This window comes from Callospermophilus lateralis, chromosome 3 (assembly GCF_048772815.1).
Source record: "Callospermophilus lateralis isolate mCalLat2 chromosome 3, mCalLat2.hap1, whole genome shotgun sequence".
In the NCBI taxonomy this organism is placed as follows: Eukaryota; Metazoa; Chordata; class Mammalia; order Rodentia; family Sciuridae; genus Callospermophilus; species Callospermophilus lateralis.
Window position 1 is genome coordinate 155,279,957 of NC_135307.1, and position 23,504 is coordinate 155,303,460.

The 23,504-nt window shown below is 39.5% G+C and overlaps 1 protein-coding gene across 1 annotated transcript in view; it reads right to left on the reverse strand.

The window, feature by feature from the left end:
* The window catches only part of Cfap61 (cilia and flagella associated protein 61), a 247,891-nt gene that overhangs the window by 59,055 nt on the left and 165,332 nt on the right, over nucleotides 1–23,504 (reverse strand). Inside the window, exons 21-23 of the mRNA XM_076848917.1 lie at nucleotides 9,792–10,084; nucleotides 2,934–3,261; nucleotides 1,502–1,593 (exon numbers count right to left, since the gene is read on the reverse strand). Coding sequence (XP_076705032.1) covers nucleotides 1,502–1,593; nucleotides 2,934–3,261; nucleotides 9,792–10,084 — 713 coding nt within the window. The remainder of the gene's footprint in view (nucleotides 1–1,501; nucleotides 1,594–2,933; nucleotides 3,262–9,791; nucleotides 10,085–23,504) is intronic.

Consider the following 23,504-nt stretch of genomic DNA (forward strand, 5'->3'; position numbering starts at 1 on the left):
CCTGGAGTTTCGGGAGGTGGAAATAGGAGGATTGTGAGTTCAAAGCCAGCCTCAGAATTTAGTGAGGCACTAAGCAACTCAGTGAGACCCTGTGTCTCTAAATAAAATACAAAATAGGGCTGGGGATGTGGCTCAGTGGTTGATTGCCCCTCAGTTCAATTCTTGGTACCCCCCACCATCCAAAAAAAAAAAAAAAAAACCAAACACAACAACAACAAAAAAAAAACAACTCTAATGACTTAAAGTCCTTCAGGAGGTGAATGGATAAGTAAATGGTGATACTTCTAGATAATGGAATATTATTCAGTGATTAAAAGAAATCAGTTATCAAGTAATGAAACACAAGAAGCAGGGTTCTGTGACATGTACCCATAACCTAAGCTACTTGGGATGCTAAGGTGGGAGGGAGAAGCACCAGTTAGAACTCAGCCTGGATAACATGGTGAGACCTTTGCTTCAGAAAAAAAAGAGACATGGAGGAAACTTAAATGCATCTTACTAAGTGAGAGAAGCCAATCTGAAAAAGCTACATGCTATGTAATTCAAAGTATATGACATTCTGGAAAAGGAAAATCTATGGTGATATTAAAAAGACTAGCAATTTCCAGAACTTAGTATGGAGAAATGGATGAAGAGCAGAGCACAGAGTATTTTTAGGGCAGTGAAATTTCCTGTGTGATGCTATTGGTAGACTCATATGGCCAGACCCCAGGCATGTACAACACCTAGAGTGAACCCTAATGTGAACTTTGGTTAATAATGATGGCTTTGATTGTTAAGGATGTGTCAACGTAGAGTCACTAGTATGAACAGATATATCACTCTGATGGGAAGTGCTGATAGTGAGGGAGGCCATAAGTGTGTTGAGGGAGGGTGAGGAAGGGGTATATGAGAAATCTTTGTACATTCTGCTCAATTTTACTACAAACCTAAAGCTGCTCTAAAAATAAAGCAGTAAAGAAAACTTATTGGCTTAAAACAACAGAATACTTTAATTATCTCACAGTCTCTGGGAGTTAGAAATTGGGAGTAGCTTAGTTAGGAGGTTCTAGTTCATGGTCTCTCATAAGTTTTCAGTCAAGAAAAGTTGGCTAGGACTGTAGTCATGTGAAGATACATGGCCAAGGTATGTGGATGGCAAATTAACAAGGGCTGGTCCTTACCACATAGACCTCAAAGGGCTGCCTGTGTCATCTTGTAACATGGTATCAGGTGATCCAGAAGGAGGCAATTAGGAAGCTACAATATTTTCCATGACCTAGCACACTGTCACCACCAAAATATCCTGTTGAATACACAGTTCACCCTACTCAGTGTGCGAGGGAACCACATAAGTGTATGAGGACCAAAGATTCTTGGGGGCATTTGGGGGCTGACAATCATAGTGGGTTTTTGATGTGTGAACCAATACATTACATCAAAGACCAAGTAAAGAATTTCACTCTCCCATAAACAAAGTGTTATATTTGAACATAGAATGAAATCCAGGAATAATACTTACAAAATTGGTCTGTGACATTTGTACCGCCAAGGGAGTTGGAATATTAGGTTTGGAAACATGCAGATAATGGTAAGACCCAGGAAGAATTCCTCCTAGAGGAAACGGCAAGTTTTCCATATTTGAAATGAATTGTTAATGAGGTGGGGAACAAAGTTTACATTTTTAATCACAAAACAGAGATGCCCACCATATATATGCTCCTCAAACTCTTTTACTAAGGTACTGCTAATAGTAAGGAACACCCTGAGTGGCTGAGCTTTATTTAATCAAATCAATGTGAAGGCTACATTATACCTCGTCTTGGCACCACCAGTCCTCCAAGCATTGTCAAACTGATCCCATGTACATTGTGTTTCCCCACAGCTCCCAGCACCCTAACCTATACCTATCCAAACCAGATCACGACCTTTAGAAGCCTACAATGTTGGAATGGCATTCTTACTCCATATCACTCCTCCAATATATAGCAAAAATATTCAAAACTTACACTGTATAAAGAAGATCAATGAAGTTCTTTGCTCAATGCTTTAGAAACCTATCAGTAGGAAATCCTTCATATTTCGGGTTTGTTCCTAAAGTCTGAGACTGATCCAACTCTGGTCTCTGATACTGTTCCTTTTTCTTGCTTGCCTACGGCTACTGCCTTCCCCAAGGTCTCAACCAGTGTGAGAAGCAGAGCAAGAGCTCTTTATCTGTCTTATTAGGTAGAAAAAGACAAGGATTGGAATGTGGGACTGTTGCTCTTAAGTGTGATGTTTTGTATACTGGATTAGAGTCCTTGGATACCCTAGGAGTCTATGAACAGCTTTGGGATTTGGTTCATGAATGTTCTGAATATGTAAATACAATTTGGTAAATATGTGGGGTTTTCTGACCAGAATGCCCACAACATTCAAAGACACCATTTTTAACAGTATCTTTCACCTCCCAAACATATAGGAACTGCATGGTTCCCCAGGAAATCATTACCTTAGTGATCAATGAGGCTTAGGGGGTGAAAGTGGAGTGTTTTACAGCTGCAAGTAGTTGAGCTTATTCATCCAGATAGCAAGCTAAGGACTAAGCTGTCTGAAAGGGTGGGTCTCCTTATCTCAATTTAAGAATGGAAGTTTAGGGCAAACCACCATTCACCAGCTATGAGATCTCTATGCAAGTTACTGATCATTACCTATTTTCTTATCTGTAAAATGGGTACCAGTGAGATGTGGCCCACAATAAATGCTCAAAATGCAAAGGATGATGATGACGATGATGATGCCAAGTTCAGAATAAATGCTTAAGAAATGCTATAGACCCTTCCTCTACCTCTGTGGCAACCCATTCCAGGACCCTCCTCTCCAAGCCCAAGAGAAGCACAGAGGCCTAGTCTGAATGCGGGCTCACATTCAATTTGTGGCTTCATCAAGGGAAATAAAGTGGCCCACTGACGTACCTTGGATCTTGGCTCCCTTATACATGGGGATGAGTCGGTCAAGATCGGCAGGTGGCTCAGTCACAGGCTCAAGAGTTGGATCAAAGAGATTGAGCATAGCTGCTGCCAGCTGAAAGCCAATTTCTTTGGAACTGAAGTTGCTGTGAGTCCACTCATTTGAGTAATATCTATTAGAGAACTTGGTGAGGGAGCCAGCAGCCCGGATGGCTACGTCATTTGTGTGGAAGTTGGTATCAATCACAAGTCGGCCATCATAGACAAGACATGCATCATTGAGTGCTTTAAATGTTTCATAATCCACTTTCTTCTCACAGAAGCTGAAGAACATCTGCAAAGTGAACAATCATACCATTATTCAGTTATCACTCTTTATTACACCTTCCCAAGAGTAGGAATAGCATTTTATTATTTGGGGCACAAAAAATCTACTAAAAGTTTGTCATAATGTTTTGTGTTTATGGGTGTGTGTGTGTGTGAGGGAGGAAGAGGGAGGGAGAGAGAGATTATCTTTGGTATGAAGAACAAATTAAAATCACCCAGTGACTTTTTTTTTTTAACAATTCAGACATCCTATGGAGATAAGAAGCCAAGTAATGAATAGCTACCATAAAGTATTTTTTCTCCTGTAAGAAAATTTACACTTGTAGAGATCCTGTTTTCCCCTTTCTTCTTCTAAATTTCAAATAGCTCTAGCTCAGCGTTTTCCCCCATCTTCCTTTTCTTGTGTCTAACTCTTAGGTCTTTCTAGATTCCTTCTTATGGGTTACCTCAGTCAGCCTTGAGTCTTCAAAGTACTCCTTTCCTAGATTTTTAAACCCAGCAAGCTGGTCCCTTCAGGATAATTCAGAGAGAATAAATCACCAGCCTCCACCTCCACCAGGTCTGAGCTCCTCCTGTCTTACTCCTCCTTGCTCTGGTATAGAAGGCAGTGGCTTACCCAGTAATCATAGGAAAATAGATTTCTTAGACTTAATCTTATCACCTCCCTAGAGACTTTTCTACTCTCTCTTTTCCTTTCCCATGTATATAAAAATAGACTTTCCACTTAACATGAAATCTAGAAATTCACTTGACTTGAATTCAAATTATACATAAAAAAGTGTCATCAATCTCTTGATTCTGTGAAATTGTTCAGAAGTCCCCTTTAGCATCCTCACAAAGTTCTTCTACCTTACATTTTTCTTTTTCTAATTAAATCTATTTTTTGGCTCAATAACACACAAATATGCTAATTTTGTTTCCTCAAGCTTAGTAGTATTACAGTAGTATTTATTTACACTCTTTTGATTTCAGCATTCACAATTTTTGCTACATTTGGAGTTTCATAGGAGCTTGTGTACTAGACTGAGAACTGAATAAGCAAATCTAACGGTGATTTGACAAACCTCATTCCTGGCGCATTCAGACAAATACTTCTTTGCCAAGCAAAATGAGAAGCCCCAAGAAAGAATATCTTGGTATAAATAATAAACATGGAGCTTACTATGCAATTGGAGAAATGGTTGCTAACAAAAAGGGAGAAACTGATTCCAGACCAGTTTAACTGGGATTCTAAACTGGCTGGAGGCTGGTCCATCTGTGGGGAGCCCAAATGACATGTTTACCAGGCAGGGGAGGCAAGGCCTTGAAATAAGATCAAAACAACAATTTCAAGAGAGCTCTTCTTCTGGTATGGTAGTACGAACCCCTGAGACTAAACCTCTCACCAATATTAGCTATAAACTCTGCTCAAAATAGGAGAACTGCCTCCTGAAGATTCTGGTATTTAAAATCAGGTAGCTTGTGTAGGAGCAAAAACAAACATGGATGTGACTTTCCTTAATTTGAAAGCTTCTAAAAGAGGGTGGATTATAGGCACTATGTCCAGGATGTAGGGAAAATGACCTGTATGGTTACAAAAACATTTTAAAAATATATTTTATGTGGAATGGTGCAATATTAACTCTATTGATGTGAAAGGTTACTGATATATATATTATAATTCATAAAAAATCACTAAAAATAAAGATATAGCTAAAAAGCTATTTGAAATAGAATACTAAAAAGTACTCTAATAATCCAAAATAAAATAGGCAAGATAGAACAGAAGAGCAGAAATCAGAAGGGATAAGCAGTAAACAAATAATTAAATGGTAGGCCTAAATCCATCATTAATTGCATTAAATATTAATGGTCTAATTAACTAGAATGCAGAGATAGTTAGAAAGGATACAAAGTATATAGAAGGTATAATTCTAATATAATTCCCAAGATTCCCACTCTTCCTTTGAGTACTGGTGTGAACTGTGAATATGATTGATATGTTGTATAGCTCAATTGACTTTAAGAAGGAGAGACCATGCTTGATAAGTCTGAACTAAGCAAATAAATCCTTGAAAAGAATCAGGCTTTTCTTGAAAAGAGGGATTCTAAGTGTGGGGAATTTGACACAAGGGAGAGTCTAGTTTGCTGGCTTGAAAATGGGAGGAGTCATAGGTGAAGGAAATGGGTGGCTCTAGGAGCTGAGAGTGGATCAGAAGCTACAAATGGATGTTGTTTCAGGATGCTAAATTTGCTATGCAAGTACAGTCTACTTTATGATACCTACAAAAGACACAGTTGAGACATAAAAGACACAGACAAGTAGAAAGTACACGCATAAAAATATAATATGCAAATGGAATGGCTATATTAATATCAGACAAATGGACCTAAAGATAAGAGCTATAGAGGGACTTTCATATGATAAATGCAAAACCGGACAGAATAAAAGGGAAAAATGGAAACTCCCACAACAATAAAAAAATTTTAATACCTCTTCTCGGAAATTGGTAGAATTAGGTGAAAAGAATCAGTAAAGACACAAAAGAGTAAGACATCACTATCAACTACATTGAACTAATTGTTATTTAGAAAAACACTATACCTGACAACCACAAAGTACATATTCTTTACAGGTTCAGGAAAACAGTTCATATGCTTGAACACAAAAATGGTAGGCCTAAGATTTGTCTCAACAAATCTTAAATAAATAAATAATAATATTATTGAATAATAGTAAAGAATATGTTCTCTGACCAAAATACCATTAAATTAGAAATCCACAAAAATATGGTTACTAGGAAACCCTCAAATATTTGGAAATTGAATGCATAATCTAAGGGTCAAAAAAGAATCACAAGGGAGATTAGAACCTTTTTGACCTAAATGATAAAGAAAATTCTGTATGTTAAAATTTGTGGGGGTAGGTAAAACACAAAAGAAAACATATAGATTAAATGCTTGTAAAAATTTATGATCTAAAACTCTACCTTTAGAAACTAGAAAAGGGCAAAGTAAATCCAAAGCAAACAGAAGGAAAAAAACACTGTTAGTGCAGAAATTGATAGAAGAGAAAACTAAACAGATAATAGAGCAAAGGAGCCAAGTTTACTGGAAAGTGAAGTTGATTCTTTGAAAACAAAATTAATAAAATTGACAAATCTCTATTTAAACTGAGAGAGTGGGGCTGGGACTGTAGCTCAGTGGTAAAGTGCTTGCCTCTCATGTGTGAGGCATTAGGTTCGATCCTCAGCACCACATAAAAATAAATAAAGATACTGTGGGTTCATCTACAACTAAATAAATATTAAAAAAATAAACTGAGAGAATGAAGAGACAGAAAGAGAGACATGGAGAGACTAATACAATTTACCAACAACAGAAATAAATGGTAGGTTATTATTATAGATCCAAAATATTAAAGAGATAATAAAATAATACACGAATAACTTAAGGCCAACAATTCTGACCAACTTCAATAAGATTGATACATTTGTTGCAAAATACAATTTACCAAAATTGACACAAGAAGTAGAAAATCTAAATAGCCTTATGTCTGATAAAGAAAGTAAATTTGTTATCAAGTATCTTCCCACAAATAAACTCCAGGCCCAGACTGTTTCACTGGTTAACTCTGTGAAACATTCAAAGAAGAAGTAATACCAATCTTACACAAACTTTTTCAGAAAATAAAGAAGGAGGCAACATTGCCTAAATTATTTTACAAGACCAGCATAGCCCAGATACCCAAACCTTACAAGGGTATTATTACAAAAACAGAAAATTATAGATCAATATCCCTCATGAATATAGTTGAAAAAATTCTTAAAACATATTAGTAAATAAAATTGAACAGTACTTAGAAGGACACCATGACTAATAAGTGTTTATTCAAGGAATATAGATTGGCTGAATGTTTTGAAAAATTGATCAGCCTAATTCACTGTATTAATAGAGTTGAGGAGAAAAGAATACAATTTTTTTTAAAAAAAAAGCTATGAAAAATTCATTTGACAAAATTCAACAATCATTCATGATAAAACTTCTGAATAGCTAGGAAATGAAAGGTTACTCCTTAATCCATAAAAGATATAAAAGAAGAACCCACAGACAACCTCACATTTAATGGTTTCCACACTAAGATTTGGAACAAGGCAGGGATGTCTATTTTTCACACTTTTATTCAAAATTACATTGGAAGTCTTACTGAAGTAAAACAACTAACTGAAATAAAATACCTAAATATCAGAAAAGATATAAAACTACACATACTTGCATAATAAGCATGTGCATCTAGGAAGCAACTATCAGAACTGAGAAGGGAATTTAGCGGTTTCAGGTTAAAATGTTTATATACAAAATCAATTCTATAGATTGGAAAACAAAACAATTCTTTTATAATAGTTCTGACACTTCACAAAGGAAGACAAACCAATGACCAATAAGTACATGAGAAGATGCCTGACATTATTAATTATAAGGAAACCAAAATTCAAAACACAATGATACACCATGTAACACTCATGAGAATGGCTAAAATGAGAAAGACTGACAATACTAAGTGTTGACAAGAATGAGGAGTATCCAGAACACTCATACATTGCTGGTGAAAATGTAAGATAGTACAGATACTTTGGAGAGCAGTAAGGTAGCAACTTAGAAAGGTACATTCTTTAGGTATCTAACTAAAAGAAATAAAATTATATGTCTACCTAAAGATGTATACAAGAATGTGCATAGCAGACAAATGAATAAGCAAAATGTGAATATTTATATAATGGAATTCTATTCAGCAAGAAAGGAATGAATGATTGATTCATGGGACTCTATGGAATTTCAAAATCACTATGCTGAGTGAAAGAAGCCGAAGGGGAAAATTGTGCATAAAAACTGTAATTTCAACTGCACATAAATCATTTGTTGTGATTTCCTAGGGCCACCGTACCAAAGTACCACAAACTGGGTAGCTCAAAAAACCAGAAATTTATTCCTCTACTGTTCTGGAGACCACAAATCTGAAATCAAGGTGTCCTCAGGATCATGTCTCTTCCAAAGGCTCTGGGGAAGAATCTTTCCTTTCTTCTTACTAGCTTTGGCAGACACTGGCAATCCTTGCATTCGGTGACTGACACCTATCATGACACTAACCTCTGTGTCTCTCTTCTGTGTCATCAAATCTCTTTCTCTCTCCATGTAAGGACACTAACCATTGAATTCAGGGCCCACCCTGATCCAGGATGACATTTTCTTTAGTTGATTACATAGGCAAAGACCTTACTTCCAAAAGTCACATTCACTGGTATTGAGGATTGGCACTCCAATATATGTATATTTCTGGGGGACATAATACGGGGAACAAGGCAGCAGCAGACAAGGCAAAAGGATCTGAGAGCAGACACACCAACATCTGACACATATTGCTTTGGGGGGAAGTATTAGCAGGGAGGTATGTAGGATCAAGGCAATTAAGAATATTTTCAAGGTGTTTTGGCCATGATTCTGATTTTTATCTGAATAGGGAAGTAAAGGTCAGAGGGGGTCCTAGAGAACCAACAGTCATTGGGATATTTGGGGAAGTTTTCTTAGGCCTTTGCTTCCTAAAAAGGGTACATGCTCACCTTCAGAGGTTCCCCAGGATAAACTTAGCCATCTTCCAGGATCACAGTTTTTGGGGAAAATTTTGAGTAAACACATCTTGTTTGTTCCTATCTTAAACAGGTATCATGACAAACATGTGCAGACAGAATCACTTTTAAAGTAAAATGGTCTTTTTCTGTCTTTTTCATTGGCTTGTCCCTAACACTTAGGACAGAGCAGGGGACCGTCTTGGTGTTCAACCAATGTCGTGGGATTGGATAAATGGATGTACTAAGGAGCAGAATACAGAGTGGCCATGCATTTTAGGCAGCACCATGCCTGGGACATGCGGAGTTTTCGTGCATGGCAGCACTCTAGTTTGACACCCCTTCATGAAGAAGCAGGTTCTAATTCCCTCTCCTTGGCTATGGGATGGATGTGAATGACTTGTCTCTAGCAAAAGAGAATGGCATAGATGCTGCTGTTTGACTTCTGACGCTGGGTCAAAGGAGGGGCCACAGTCTTCCCTCCTCTCTCTAATTGCCCTTAGAACCAAGCCACCATGGCTTGAGGAAGCCCAGCTCCACAAAGGGGCTGTTTATGAGTGTTTTGGCTAAAATCTCAATTGCAGTTGATCTAGCATTAGCAGACAGACATAAGTGAGTGCACATGCCTTCTAGATGAATCCAGCCCCATCATCCGGAATTTAACTGCATAAAAGACCTGCAGTGAAAACTGCCTGGTTGGGCCCAAACCCCCAGAATAAGGAAAGATGATGATAATAAGTGATTGTTGTTGCTTTGAGCCACTAAATGTGCAGTGGCTTCTTGTTATGCAGGAAGAGATAACCTGAGCAGTCAGAAAACAACATTCCAATTCTATGACTATAAAGTCACTGCTCCCAATCTTCCAGACTCCTGAGCCCCTGGCAGGTGACTACTCTCCCTAGCTGGTGAGTGAAGTTCGAAGGGACCCACTTACAGAGCACGTAAGTCTGAAGGGCTTGGTGGGTGTGGTGAAGCTGGCACTGTGAATGGGATCTGGGTACTGGCCGTCATTCCACTGAGCTAAGACTGCATCCTGGTAAATGGTCACTCCGGCGGTATTGAGCGCATCCTCCACTGCGCTCTCCACTGTGTAGTTGTTGATGCAGGTGATGATAGACTCAGGAGGGGGATGCACCAGGTAGATGCAGGTGCCCTTCACACCGATGTGTAAGAGCGTTTCCACAGTGGTGTAAGCATCAATCGTATTCCCATAGACAATGACATTCCCTAGAAAAGGAGGGAAAATGCTAAGATATACAGTTAACAACAACGACTTATTAATCAAATGCTAATAATGCCGAATTGTTCTCTGTAACCCTCTCCTTTTTCAGCTGCAGGAAGCCAGCGGTGTTACCTAGCAACGGCACCAAGATAATTTAGTAAAGAATTGGCACAAAACATCCCACAAAGTAGTCAAGTACTTGTAGCGCAGAAGTAGGACATTCATTTATGTCCCTATAATTTGAAAGTTGAAATTATGCTGAATGAAATGGTCTAGAATAAAACCTTTTATCTTGTTTTGTTCCCTATTTGCTACACTTATTAAGGAAACAAAATTACTAAAGTTTGCAATTCATACTGTGTTTTTCCCTAGAAACTTGAAAGGCCAATGGTAAAAAAAATATTCATTACATAATGTTACTGATATTTTAATATTTAAATGTTGAACTAGGTTGATTTCAAGGAAAATTTTTTCCTTTTTTTTAAAAGAACTAAAGACTAGAAGATTCTGCTTTACAAAAGATAACTTTATGAAGATTCAAATTCTGAATCTTAAAATGTAACGTGTCAAGACTTAGCCAGAGGGACTGAAGGGTATTATTTTGGTCAGCAAACATAAAATCATAAAATAATCTTAAAGGATTTCATTTATGCAAGAGAATTTTAATAGTAATGGTCTATTATTTATTTACCTTTCTCAAAAATATTACTGTAGTAATTGCAAATGCTATTCTAATATTATTTCGCCAGTTTTAAGATCAATGGCAATACAGGGTGAAACACAGTATGACACTGAATTAGCGTTTTTTACCTTTGCACAAAGAAAGAAAGAGGTGTAGACTCGCTTTTCAGGTACGTTGTTAACAATCTTACCATGAAATGCATACTCTCTGGATCTTTCTATTTTGCACTGGTCGTTTAAAGGGTATGAAGAGGAATTTTACAAGTCAAAATAAATGGCAAGAATCTTTATTCAATTTGGTTGAATACATTATGCAAAACTCAATTTTCATCCAAAATTAATAGGAGGAGTGATGGCTTGCCTCATCTGCTTAGGGAAAATGAGCTAGACTAGCTTTCAGAGGGCGTCTCTGAGGGTGATCACATCTAGAGCTGTCTCCCATTCTCCAGGTCCTTCCCTGTGGAACGTCAGGTGAGCACTGAAGTGAGGGAGTCGAGTTCTTCCTTTCTGTCTTCATGGGGAGGCTCTGATTTTGTGGCTGTAATTTCCTCCCTCTTCAGATGCTGTACGTCAACATTTCCCAGGGAGATGCATTTTTCTTGGCTGAAAGAGCCAACATTTTGCTTAAATTACTGAGGCTCCCACCTGCTACAAGACATGAATCTTGGCTGTCTGGCACAACAAAGTGTCAGCCTGCCAGGAGAGCCAAAATTTGAACCTAAAACTGTCAAAGGTTTGAGGTCTTCTGCCCTGTTAAAATATGCATGCCAAGACAGTATTCATTTTCAGTCGAACACATTTGAGTGTGTAGGTCTCACACAATTCCAAGTTTGGTATTTTTCCAGTGTCTTCCATATTAGCTGCTAGCAACTGTACTGTGAATAGGGCATATCCACTACAGACTTATGGAAGACTGGAGAGTGCAATGTTGCTGGGGTCTGGTAAAATACCACCTAGCAGGGGTTCCCCACAGATTGTAGGCAGCCCAAGATGATGATCTTTTCCTATTTTAAAAGTAATATATTTTATAAAACCTTTAATTTTAAGATGAAAGATTTTTTGATGTATAGACTAACTTCTAAATAATTTTGGTTATTGTTGAGTAGTCAACTTTCTGTAGCTGTGACAAAATGCTAGAGAAAATCAACTTAAAAGGAGTTACGTTTTACTTTGGCTTGCAGTTTCAGGGTTTCACTTGGCCCCATGGTCACTTGGTCCCTTCCATGGTCACTTGGCTCCATTGCTTTTGGTCCTGTGGTGAGGCAGCACACGAAGGTGGGGTGTGTGGGTGGTGGAGCAAAGTTGCTTGCTTCATGGTGGCCAGGAAACAAAGACAGAGATTGGAAGAGGCCAGGGTTCCAATGTCCCCTTCAAAGGCATACCTCACAGTGACCTAACTTCCTTCCACTAGACACTACTCTAAAGGATCCACCACCTCCAATAGCATCATAGGCTGGTGACCAAGCATTTAGCATATGGACCTTTGGGTGGACATTTAATTTCCAATCCATAGCAACTCTCTTCAATTTGAAACAAGATTCCCTAACAAAAAATATGAGACGTTGGTTATCATAACAATCAGCTGTTGCCATAATAATTCTGTGTAACAAATCACCCCCCAATTCAATGTCAAACAACAATAAGCATGTCATTTGTTGGCACACGTATCTGAGGCAGGCTGATGTCAGCCACTCTGGCTCCAAGGTGTGGTTGGTTGGACTCTACAACAATGCGGGTTTCATCCTCCTTGGACTGACAGCTATTCAAGGCATATTCTATTTATGGCAACGTGCAACTGTAAGCACAACTGTTCTGGCATATTTTGAGCCTCTGCTTACACCACCTCTACCAGCATTCCATGGACCATGGCTACACCCATGGCCAAGGGAGCCAGAAAGTACAGTCTATCCCCACAGTGGGGGAGGGGGATGAATATTTGTTGAACAAAAGTCCAAACCATCATATTCTTATATTAAATAACTGCCTATATGATTTCACCAAACACTCTTCATTTAAACATGCTTCATGTGATTATTTATATTTATCTCATTACTAATGTAGTAGAATCTCACTACGATAACAAACTCATGTAATAAAATGGGCCCATTCCTCTTTACCTGCTCAATCTTCTGCTTTTTAAATGTCTCCTCTTTATGGGAGATTATTCTTTCCATTATTTTCCTGCAATTGTGAGTGCTTTTTACATCATTTCTCACTTTTACTGCCGTAGTCCGGCTGGGCAAAATAACCGAGAGGTGACAAGCAACTTGAAGGTTGAAGCGGGAACTGCTTTATTGCGGAGAAACTCAGTGGGAACTGAGCGGGCACTCAAGGTAGCGAGAGCCACTTCTCTGCAGGACAGCAGAGGTACATATACCCAACTAATTACACACAGCTTAACTTAATTAACATCATCTAGATACAGCAGTCAGTCAATAAGGAATCCTCATCATCTTAATGGCTCGCTGGCGTTACTTCTCAAACCACTCCTCCTGGCAAAGTGCCAGGCGCCATCTTGACTTGATTTGCATCCCCAACATTTTACTTTGCAAAGAATTTCTAGACTCAATTCAAATTTAGCTTGTGGCTGTAATATGCCAGGCACAAAGATAGCACTTTTATATATAATTCATCATCATCATCATCATCATCATCATCATCATTCAATAACATTTGAGAACCATGAACCATAACATTAGCTTTACTCAAATATCTATTAATAGGGCTGGGGCTGGGGCTCAGTGGTAGAGCCACAGTGGTAGTGACACACATGAAGCACTGGGTTTGATCCTCAGCACCACTTAAAATTGAAATAAAGGTATTGTGTCCACCTACAAAAAAATGCATCAAATTTTTTTTTAAAAAAAATCCATTAATAACTTTTTCTTGTAAAAATGAAGCACCCACTTAAAAATAATGACTTTTTCCCCCATAAACTGAAAGTAAAATACAAGCATGGCAAAAATTCATAGACTAACCATAGCTTTATTTTTATGTGCCCAACCCCTTACAAAAATTAGTAGGCAAAGTTTTTTTTTTTTTTTTTTTTTTTTTTTTTTTTTTTGGTACTAGGGATTGAGCCCAAGGATGCTTTGCCACTGAGCTATATCCATAGTTCTTTTTTATATTTCTTTTGAGACAGGGTCTTGCTAAGTTGCTAAGCCTGGACTTGAACTAGTGATCCTCCTGCCTCAGTCTCCTGAGTCACTGGGATTATAGGCATGTGCCTTGGTGCCTGGCTTAGACATTGACTTTGATGACTCACTTGGGGAAAAATAAATCAACCTAGGCATAACAGGATGGTTACTTATATTCATCAGAGTAACTTTCCTAGCTTGGATGAGTTGTGTTTTGAAAGGCCCATATCAAGACCCCACCACAGCCTGCTCATAGGCACAATGGGCCCCCAGCAAATAGTCCAGCCTCCAGCCAGATTAGGCTCTAGTAGGTGCCTGGGTGGTGTCTATCTTTCCTTCTGCTGTGGTTTAATTATGGTTTGTCCCCCCAAAACTCATGGTTAGGTTTGATCAATGGGGCAACACTGGGAGATGGGCCCAGTGGGAGGTGCTTGGATCACAGGGGCAGACAATGCCTTTCTTGGGAATGAGTTAACCATGTGGAAGTCCATCTCCTTTGTCTTTCGCACTTGCCCACTTGTGCTTCCACTTTCTGTCATGAGTTGAAGGAACACAAGGCCTTCACTAGATGTAGTCATCCAATCTTGGTTTTAGAACTATGAGTCCAAATAAACCTCTCTATTCTTTATAGATTACCCAGTTTCAGGTGCTCTGTTATAGCAGCAGAAAATGGACGAAGATATCTTTCTAGAACACACCATGGTCTATATACATATCTAGGCTTCTCTGTGAGATGACTTCTTTGGACTATAAGGTCCACATTCAACTTTCCAGTTATCCCTGGAGCCTTTCACAGGGCGTGGTCTACAGAAGATACAGCAGAATGCTTCCTGATTGGATATATGGATGAATGTTTGAGATTTTTCAGGCTGCTGACCCAAGACTTTCCCCTTGCTAACTGGACAATGTTTGTGCCCTCAGAATGACCTCGGAGTGGCTAGATGATCCCCCTACATATTTTTACTTCACATGATACATAAAGGACATATTCACCATTAAATCAGAACTATCAGAAATATCCAATCACCAGATTGGTCGTATACTTTGGTTGTAAGATAGAAATATGTACCACTTAGCCTTAGGTTTGGTTTTTAGGTTTGCAGTATAGCTCATAATCCTACATGATCCCAAATGTAACAAAAGTCATGTGTGTGCCTACAACGGATTGTAGGTATAAAGTAGGACTCCTGCCATATTGGTGGCATTTAAACTCAGGGAAGTAATAAATCATATCTTTAATGTGCTATTTAAGGAAAGGTAGATTTGAATAGTTACAAGGACAGGTTTATAAAAGCTCAAAAGGGAACTTCCGGGAGTTTTTAGAATTTCGAGAGGTTCATGGCTCTGGTTTCCTTGTAGATGAACATTTGATTTCAGATGATAGGGCATTCTTACGTTTCACATGAGGTTAGCAGTCATGCAACTATTATTCACAGTGATCGATTTTGCGCTGTTGGAGGGAAATGGAGAGAGAAAGAAAGCGGGGCACGCACAGAGAGAGGAACAGTGAGAGCCTCAGAGAAAGAGACTTTCCTCAATTCTGGGTAAAAATTAAAAGGAAGAATTTAAAGTCAGGTGAAGTAAAGTGACTGCTGAAAGAGGAGGTGGGACATCCTCAGGGTTTTGGTGGACAATGACAGAAAGAGGGGCCAGCACCTAGGCTTTGCCTAAGGGAGATGTGGGTGCTGACTCTTGTGTGCTAGCCAGTGTGTGCAGGGGGCAGATGGGGTTCCACTGCCACAAGGGACCCTGGAGGTCGTATAGAGGGGTGAAAAAGCTGGGGGGGGTGTGGGGCCCGAGACAGGTGCTCTTTCATAGCAGGCTTTTAACAAGCCAGAGAAGTTCCTTTAGTTAAAGATGAATGAATCAGTGTATTTGCACCACTCCAGTGCTTCATGGAGTCCTTACAAATGGTTAGGAGGAGGGGGTTCCTTTACATAATCAGGGTATCATACACGCTGTTGTGAAGTTTGTATGTGAACGTGGTAGAAAGAGAGTAGGATTTGCCCTGAATATCACTTTTTATGCTAAAAGATCTGGGCACTGTCTCCTTCCTGGCACAGCTGATTCAACAGACAAGAAACGACTGGTTTTTTGCACTTGATCCAATAGGTGACAGAGATAAAGGGTGAGCTGCCCTACTTTCAAATGGCAAATGATAACAGATGATTAGAGCGCTCTGGGTGAATTCATAATAAAGGATAATGCAGTACAACTATAGCAGTTTTCATGGAAGGCCAACTTTTGTTGCTTCTTTTAGGGAATAAATTATGCATTACTGAGATGACAGATCTGAAAGGGGACACAGGGTCCAAGGAGGGCACTGGTAAAGACGTAGCCATAAAAGCTCCCACAGTGAACTGGCAGGAGGGAACAGCCAAGTCCTTCTCTCATTGCTGAGCTGCAGCCGCCTTTCAAAAGAAACCTGGAAGGGCTCCTCCACCAGGAGGGAGGGGCTTCAGGGTTCACAGCCCAGCTGGGGAGAAAGCGGGAAGAGATGGTGCAATACTGTCAATTCCCCACCTGAGAAGACTGGCCATCTTAAAATGCCTGTGTCAATGGAAAGGTGATCTTTTTGCTTTCTGATAACGTTTGAAGGTGGAAATGAACATGCTAGCAACTGTGATAGTGACCAGCTAAATAAGGTGATCACATTTTAAAATTTCAGCTGTGGCCAGGTTCAGGGTCGTCTTGCATTTATGTTCATGGGGGCAGGGGATCTCAGGTTCATCATCCTGGTTCCTGAACATAGCCAATCACTGTTTCAGGTGAAGTTTCAGTTTAATGGTAAAATGACGGTAGAACTGGAAAGCTGAGTAGATCACTATTTCATTCAAAAAACAAAATACAGTGTGTGTGTGTAGGGGTGCTGGAGATTGGACTTTGGGGCACTCTACCCCTGAGCTACATCCTCTGTCCCTTTTACTTTTTTGAGACCTTCTTGCCAAGTTGCCCAGGGCAGGCCTCCAACTTGGGATCCTCCTGCCTCAGCCTGCTGAGTTGCTGGAATAATAGACATGCACCACAGGGACCGGTTAATGTTTTTTAAAGTAATAGATTTACTCTAAAAGTAATAGCACAGCCTTCTTAAAACATTATATATTAAATGTCAGAAAGGCACTTTATTTTTTTGAGCTGAGTGCTTTCATTTTTAACCACTAGGAAAAATGTGCTTTGCTGCCATTTCATGATGATGCTCAGGAGTTTAAAGATGAAAGATTCTTCAAGAAGAAAACCGCGGCTTAGAAAAAAGGGAAGAACTTTCTGATCTGGTGATTTGGCCATGAAATTAGATCCCAAGGATATAAGAAGTAAAGTTGAAGACTTAATGCACACAGATATTAATACTTCAGAGTTATTATATTTTAAGGCCAGAGAAAACAAGAATTATATGCTACATCTTATAGGTGTGTTTTTTATTGTGTCTGTGAATATTTACCTAGTTCATTGTATTTTAACAATTACTTGTTACTTAAGAGTTCCCTTTTCTATTTCAAAAGAAACATACAGTGGTTATGTATGGCCTCATTCATTCTCAGATCAGGCCCATAAGATAGATTTTATTGTTTTCTCCAGAAAATTGGGCACAGAGAGGTTAAATGATGAGCTAAAGTTCATACAGCAAATGTACGTCAGCAGCATTAGAAACCAGTGAGCCTGGTTTCAGAACCAGCACTCACCCACTGCCTACACTTGCAGATGGATACATAATATGAGACTAAAAAGTACTCCAATTTTATCTGGATAAGTATCTTTAGTAAATTACCAGATAATGAAAATACATCCTAGGATATTAATAAATTATAAGATGGACACTCACCTTAAAAGCATATCATGCTCACAAATAGTTTTATAAGTCAAAGCATTTGATTTCGGTGACCCAGTCCTGACCTAAACCATTTCACTCCACCAAATAAAAAAGGGAAGAATAGTTACAGCCTAACAAAGGCTTTGTTGGTGACTCATGCACTGGAATTTTAATGTTATACTTTTCCTACAAACATGCTTTTAATAAGGCAGTAAACTGTATTTAGCTAAAGATGAAAATAATTGATCCATTTTGAGCCATTAAAGCGGCTTTATTTATTTATTTTTTTACTTCACTTTCACCCTACTCTTCATTTTCATGGAAAGTACAGAGGTAATAGCAGATGAATTTCAATTAGTTTCAATTAATGCCATAAACTGTGCTAATGTATCAGGTTGCTGGGTTATATCAGAATCTGCCCCCCTCCCACACTCCCCCAGAAGAACACTCCAGGTTTTGTTTGCAGTTGAAAGCAGCGTTTGAGCCTGTGACGTCAGCCATTCTCCAGGACACTGGAGCAGTTCTAATAGTTTAGGGTAATTTACATCCATAAATCCATCTGACTCTAGAGCCCAGAAAACAGTATCCTTTAGCCTGGACTAATTCCATCACAGTGCAACTGCGGTCTCCTTCGGAAGCAGAGGGCTATGAGATAAAATAGTAATTAGGGGGAAGGGTCCCACTTTGGGTAGTGTCTGCGTATTTACAACAGGTAGAAATTCAGGAGAGAGTCAGCTCTCTCATAGGAGCATCCATCGTGCCTGCTACCTGGCATCCACCATCCTTCTAGAACAATCTCTCTGTGGTTATCAGGGAACCTCATCTTGTCCCTGTGCTTCAGTGCAGTCCAGACTGGCATCTCCCAGGATTCAGGGCGTGGTTCCCAGAAGGAAAGGACACCCAGTCACATCCGATTTCTTCAAAAAGGGCATTGTCTTTGGTCACCTCTTCCTCTCCCTCAAGAAACTATGTAGAAAAGGGGGAAATAGCACTGACTGAGTAAAGGTAAAATATTATGAAAAATACTCACATTCCTTCTGGCATTTTTAGGGTGACATGGAGAGAAAACAAGGACTGAAATGTCCAACAGCAGTAAAAGCTTCTCCAGTCTTTCAAATGAGCAGGACCGCAGCCCCATTTGTTATTCTGCATGACATGCCAGACTTCCAGTTTCTGGTTTCTAATACCACTGTCCCCTAACTGACTTGAGCCGAGTGCTTTCATTTTAACCACTAGGAAAAATGTGCTTTGCTGCCATTTCATGATGATGCTCAGGAGTTTAAAGATGAAGGATTCTTCAAGAAGAAAACCACGGCTTAGAAAAGCAGCTGTGCCCTCAGGACCACCAGGAGCAAAGGTGGCCACTTCCAACCATCATTGTGTCCACAGCTGCCCACGCCCAATGGGCAGTAGCCTGGAACTCACTCTCATCAGATCCCCTTCTCTCTGCTGGCACGGGTGCTACAGAGGGAAGGTCGCCTTCTTGAAGGGCGTTTGTTCCGTGCACAGGGTCAGCCTTCTGGCTTTCTCCCTTCACTGGGTCCTCATTTTCTAAAAAGTGACCAGGTAAACTTAGACTTGGCCGGCCATTGAAGGCCTCCAGAGTCTGTCTCCCGTCGGCTCCTCTGCCTCTCTCCCCCACTGCTGCCCTACACAGATGTGTTGTCCAGTCCAACTGCTGGCCCACTGTCTTTCAGAAACAGATCAAACTTTTCAACCTCCTTCTCAGTTTGCTTCTCTTGCCCTCCTTTAAAGTCAAGCTCAAATCCTTCTGGGGGAGCCTTCTTCAACCTTCCCAGCCTCTAGGGCTCTCATGAAGGCCATGGTGCCTTTACACAATTAATCAAAAGATATCCTCGACTTCTCTTCCACCATGTTGATGGGGGTTGAGACTGACCCTCTGGGGAAGCTTCAGAGTGTAGCAGGAATTTCATCACATGTAGCAGTGATGGTAGTGTAGGCCCCCCTTATCTACTGGATCATGTTCTAGGACCCCCAGTGGATGCCTGAAACCACAAAGAGTACCGTATACTGTTTTTTTTTTTTTTTTCCCAAAGCACACATACCTATGGCATCCTTTTACCATTTTATTTAAAGAATGCACTTTGTGACTTTCTTTCTTTTTTTTTTTAAGTCAATTTACTTTTTTTTTAGTTATTGTTGGATATACATGCCTTTATTTTATTTATTTTTATGTGGTGCTGAGGATGGAACCTAGTGCCTCACACGTGCTAGGTGAGCACTCTACCGCTGAGCCACAACCCCAGCCCCACTTTGTGGCTTTTCTTTGGAAAAACTTAGTTGTGAACATCACTACTCTTGCATGTTAGGGTCATTATTAAGTAAAACAAGGATTACTTGAATGGAAGTACTGTGATACTACAACAGGAGATCTAATAACTGAGAAAGCTAAGTAGCTAACAGGTGGGTAGTCTATATAGTGTGGATACACTGGACAAAAGGATGATTCACATCCCAGGTGGGATGGCTCAAGATTTCATTAGGCTACTCAGAACAGCATACAGGTTATAACTTACAGATTGATTTTTTTCCTGGAATTTTTCATTCAATATTCTCAGACCATTTAACTATTTGCATATAATACTTCCAGTTGGTCATGAATAATTACAACCTTGAAAAGTGAAATGGTGGGAAAAGGGAGAGGGGAGGGACTATTGTAATGCTAATAACAACTTCTATGTCTGAGACACTGTCCTGAATATAGTATACATGTCATATCTCATTGATCTCATTTGATCCTCCCAGCAAACCACTTAAGGAAGCTATTGTCCAGAATCTAACACACAGAGGGGTTAAGTAACATGTCCCAGAAATGGCAGAACCTAAGCCATTGACTCTGGAACCTGAACTACAAAGCCTTATGTCATTCAAAATGAAGACCTTAGTTCATTCTTCTCAGTCAGTATGTTAAAAGAAAGCCATCAGGGCTGGGGCTGGGGCTCAGTGGTGGCGCCCTTGCCTGCCATGTGTGAGGCACTGGGTTCGATTCTCAGCACCACATATAAATAAATAAATAAAATAAAAGTCTACCAACAACCAAGAAAATATGAAAGAAAGAAAGAAAGAAAGAAAGCCATCAACCTCATTCCAGGGCTCTCCTGTCTTCATCTTGATGGGTTATCAATTTCCAGGTCAGGTTGACGACAAAAAGTTTTTATAGGACAAAACTTGGGGGGAAGGAAAAGAGTTGCATTCTAAGTTATTTCCACTCACATTCAACAAAATATTGAGCATCACCTACTAACAGGCACAGTGCTAGACACAGTTGAGATAAATTAGAACAGTAATTGTCAAAGAAATGGCTTGGGGTTTTAGCAAAGTATGGCACTCTAGACATCTCAGAAACAACGCTGCTGTGACAATTATTTTCCTTTCAAAATGTGGCTCTGGAAAGACCACTAGGTCTTCCACAGTATTAGAGGGATTTGAAAGTCCACTGTGAAACTTGAGTATTACACTCAGAAGTCGCAGTTAGCACTTGAGATCTTCCCAGTGATATGGTATGGATATGGATTTCCATGTTCATCTCCCCCAGATGTTAACCAGATTTTTTCCACTTGCCAGGAAAGCCCAGGTGTGTTTAGGAGGCTTGACTTGGCGATCTGCTCTCTAGCGGGGTTCTTCTCAGTGCTGTATTTCCTGGAAACCCTCATGGGTACAGTTCTGTTGTTGGTTCTTGGCTCTCATGTGTGGATGGGCTTTCTGTAGTATTTGAGTGACTGACCCAGGCTCACTTTTTTTCTGGGATCTTTACTGGGCTCCAATGATGCTGCATTGTAGGGTTTGGGGAGGGAAGAGATGGGGGGGATGTATGGCATGTGGGGGCACAAGAAAAGAACAGGAAAATAACTACAAGAGTAAGATCTGATGGGACTAATTAAAGTCATGTCTGAATAGGACTCAAATTATAGAAAAGCTACAAAGAGAAAGAGTTTCCTTAAGTCTGGAGGTAATATTTTTCTTCCTAACTTTTCTCACATTTGAAAAGGCTTTTACACAGAGTTAACTAGACTGGATCAGGTTTCTCAGATGGCTCCCAGAGTCTGGTCTCAGTATCTGAGTGTTAAGTATACCTACTTGGGAGGCATTGTGGGGAATCATCAAGCACCAGACATGGGGAAAACTGCCTACACTTAAGACAAGAAACTAATTTTCACATACTTCTTTTATCCTGTCTGTGCAGTGGTCAAAAACAAGCACTCAGATGGTGGCTGATGAGAGACATTCTTAAGTCTTGAAAAAGCACCACAGCACCACCATCTTTAACAACTAGTCCAATCCACAAAATAGCACTGATGCTCTTTCCCCACCCAAGAACCAAGAAAACAAATGAGAAAACACCTCAAGAGGACCATAGTGTCTCGTTTTGGGATTTCTAAGTTCTCTGCCATCAACATCCAACCTTAAGAGCTTGCATTGCCACTCCTGAAGACTCTTCTCTTGATCAAAATGCTCCTCAGTCCTAACATCCTAAAACATTCAAAGTTCAGGGATTCAAAGCGCACTGGATTGGGCACTGTACTAAGACATATTGTGCATTTTTTTTTACTGAACTTTTGTGCTTTTAGGAAGTTTAAACTGCATTTTGAGTCTGGACTTGATGCAAGGGTAATGCCTTGCTCCAAATTCTATGGATAAAAGCAGGGTTCTGCAAACATGGCTTGTCACCTATTCTTGCAAATTTTGTAAAGTTTTATTGGCACATGGCCATGCCCACTCATTTCTGTACTCTCTGTGGTTGCTTTCCTGCTGTGATGGCAGAGATAAATGGCTATGGCAGGGATTGTACGGCCTTCAAAGTCTAAAATATTTGCTATCTGGCACTTTATAATGAAAGTTTTCTGACCTCCTGGATTTGGTAATCTCCTGGATTACAGAATTTTTAAAGTGTGTATAGGCCATGGACAGTTGCTAAAGAAAGAAGTTAAAGAATGAATAAAATGTTTAAACAGATTTAAACATATATAGATGGAAAACTGAAAATAATATCAAGACCTGATACAAATACAGAAATATTTCACCACAAAGTTTAAATCTGGGTTGCTGGTATATATATTCCCATATATCCCACCTCTACCCGAAGGTTCCAAATCCTATTGGTTTTATGTCTGATTCTTGTCCAACCCATTTTGCATTTCAGACATCCTTCTGTCCTCATAAATATGGGAAGCTTCCAAAAATGTGTTGTGAACTAGTATACTCTTGAATTTAAAAATATAACAAGGAAAGCATTAAAGACAAAATTACAGGCCAACCTTATTTATAAATTAAGAGGAAGACAGCCTATATAGTATTAGCAAATGGAATCCAGCAATGTATTAAATGCTATTTAATGCCCTTTAAAATTTTTAAATGTAGTCAACTAGTAACTTTTTGGGGGGTACTGGGTACAGGGGATTGAACTCAGGGGCACTCAACCACTGAGCCACATCTCCAGTCCTATTTTATATTTTATTTAGAGACAGAGAGTCTCACTGAGTTGCTTAGCATGTCACTATTGACAAGGCTGGCTTTTAACTCATGGTCCTCCTGTCTCAGCCTTCCAAGCACTGGGATTATAGGCATGTGCCACCATGCCTGGAAACTAGTAACTTTTAAAAAATTTAATTTAATTTTTTAAATTTTAATTTGTTATATATGAAAACAGAATGCATTACAATTCATATTACACAAAGAGCGCAATTTTTTAGTCTCTGGTTGTATACAATGTAGAGTCACATCCTTCATGTCTTCATACATGTACTTAGGGTAATGATGACCATTGCATTCCACCATCTT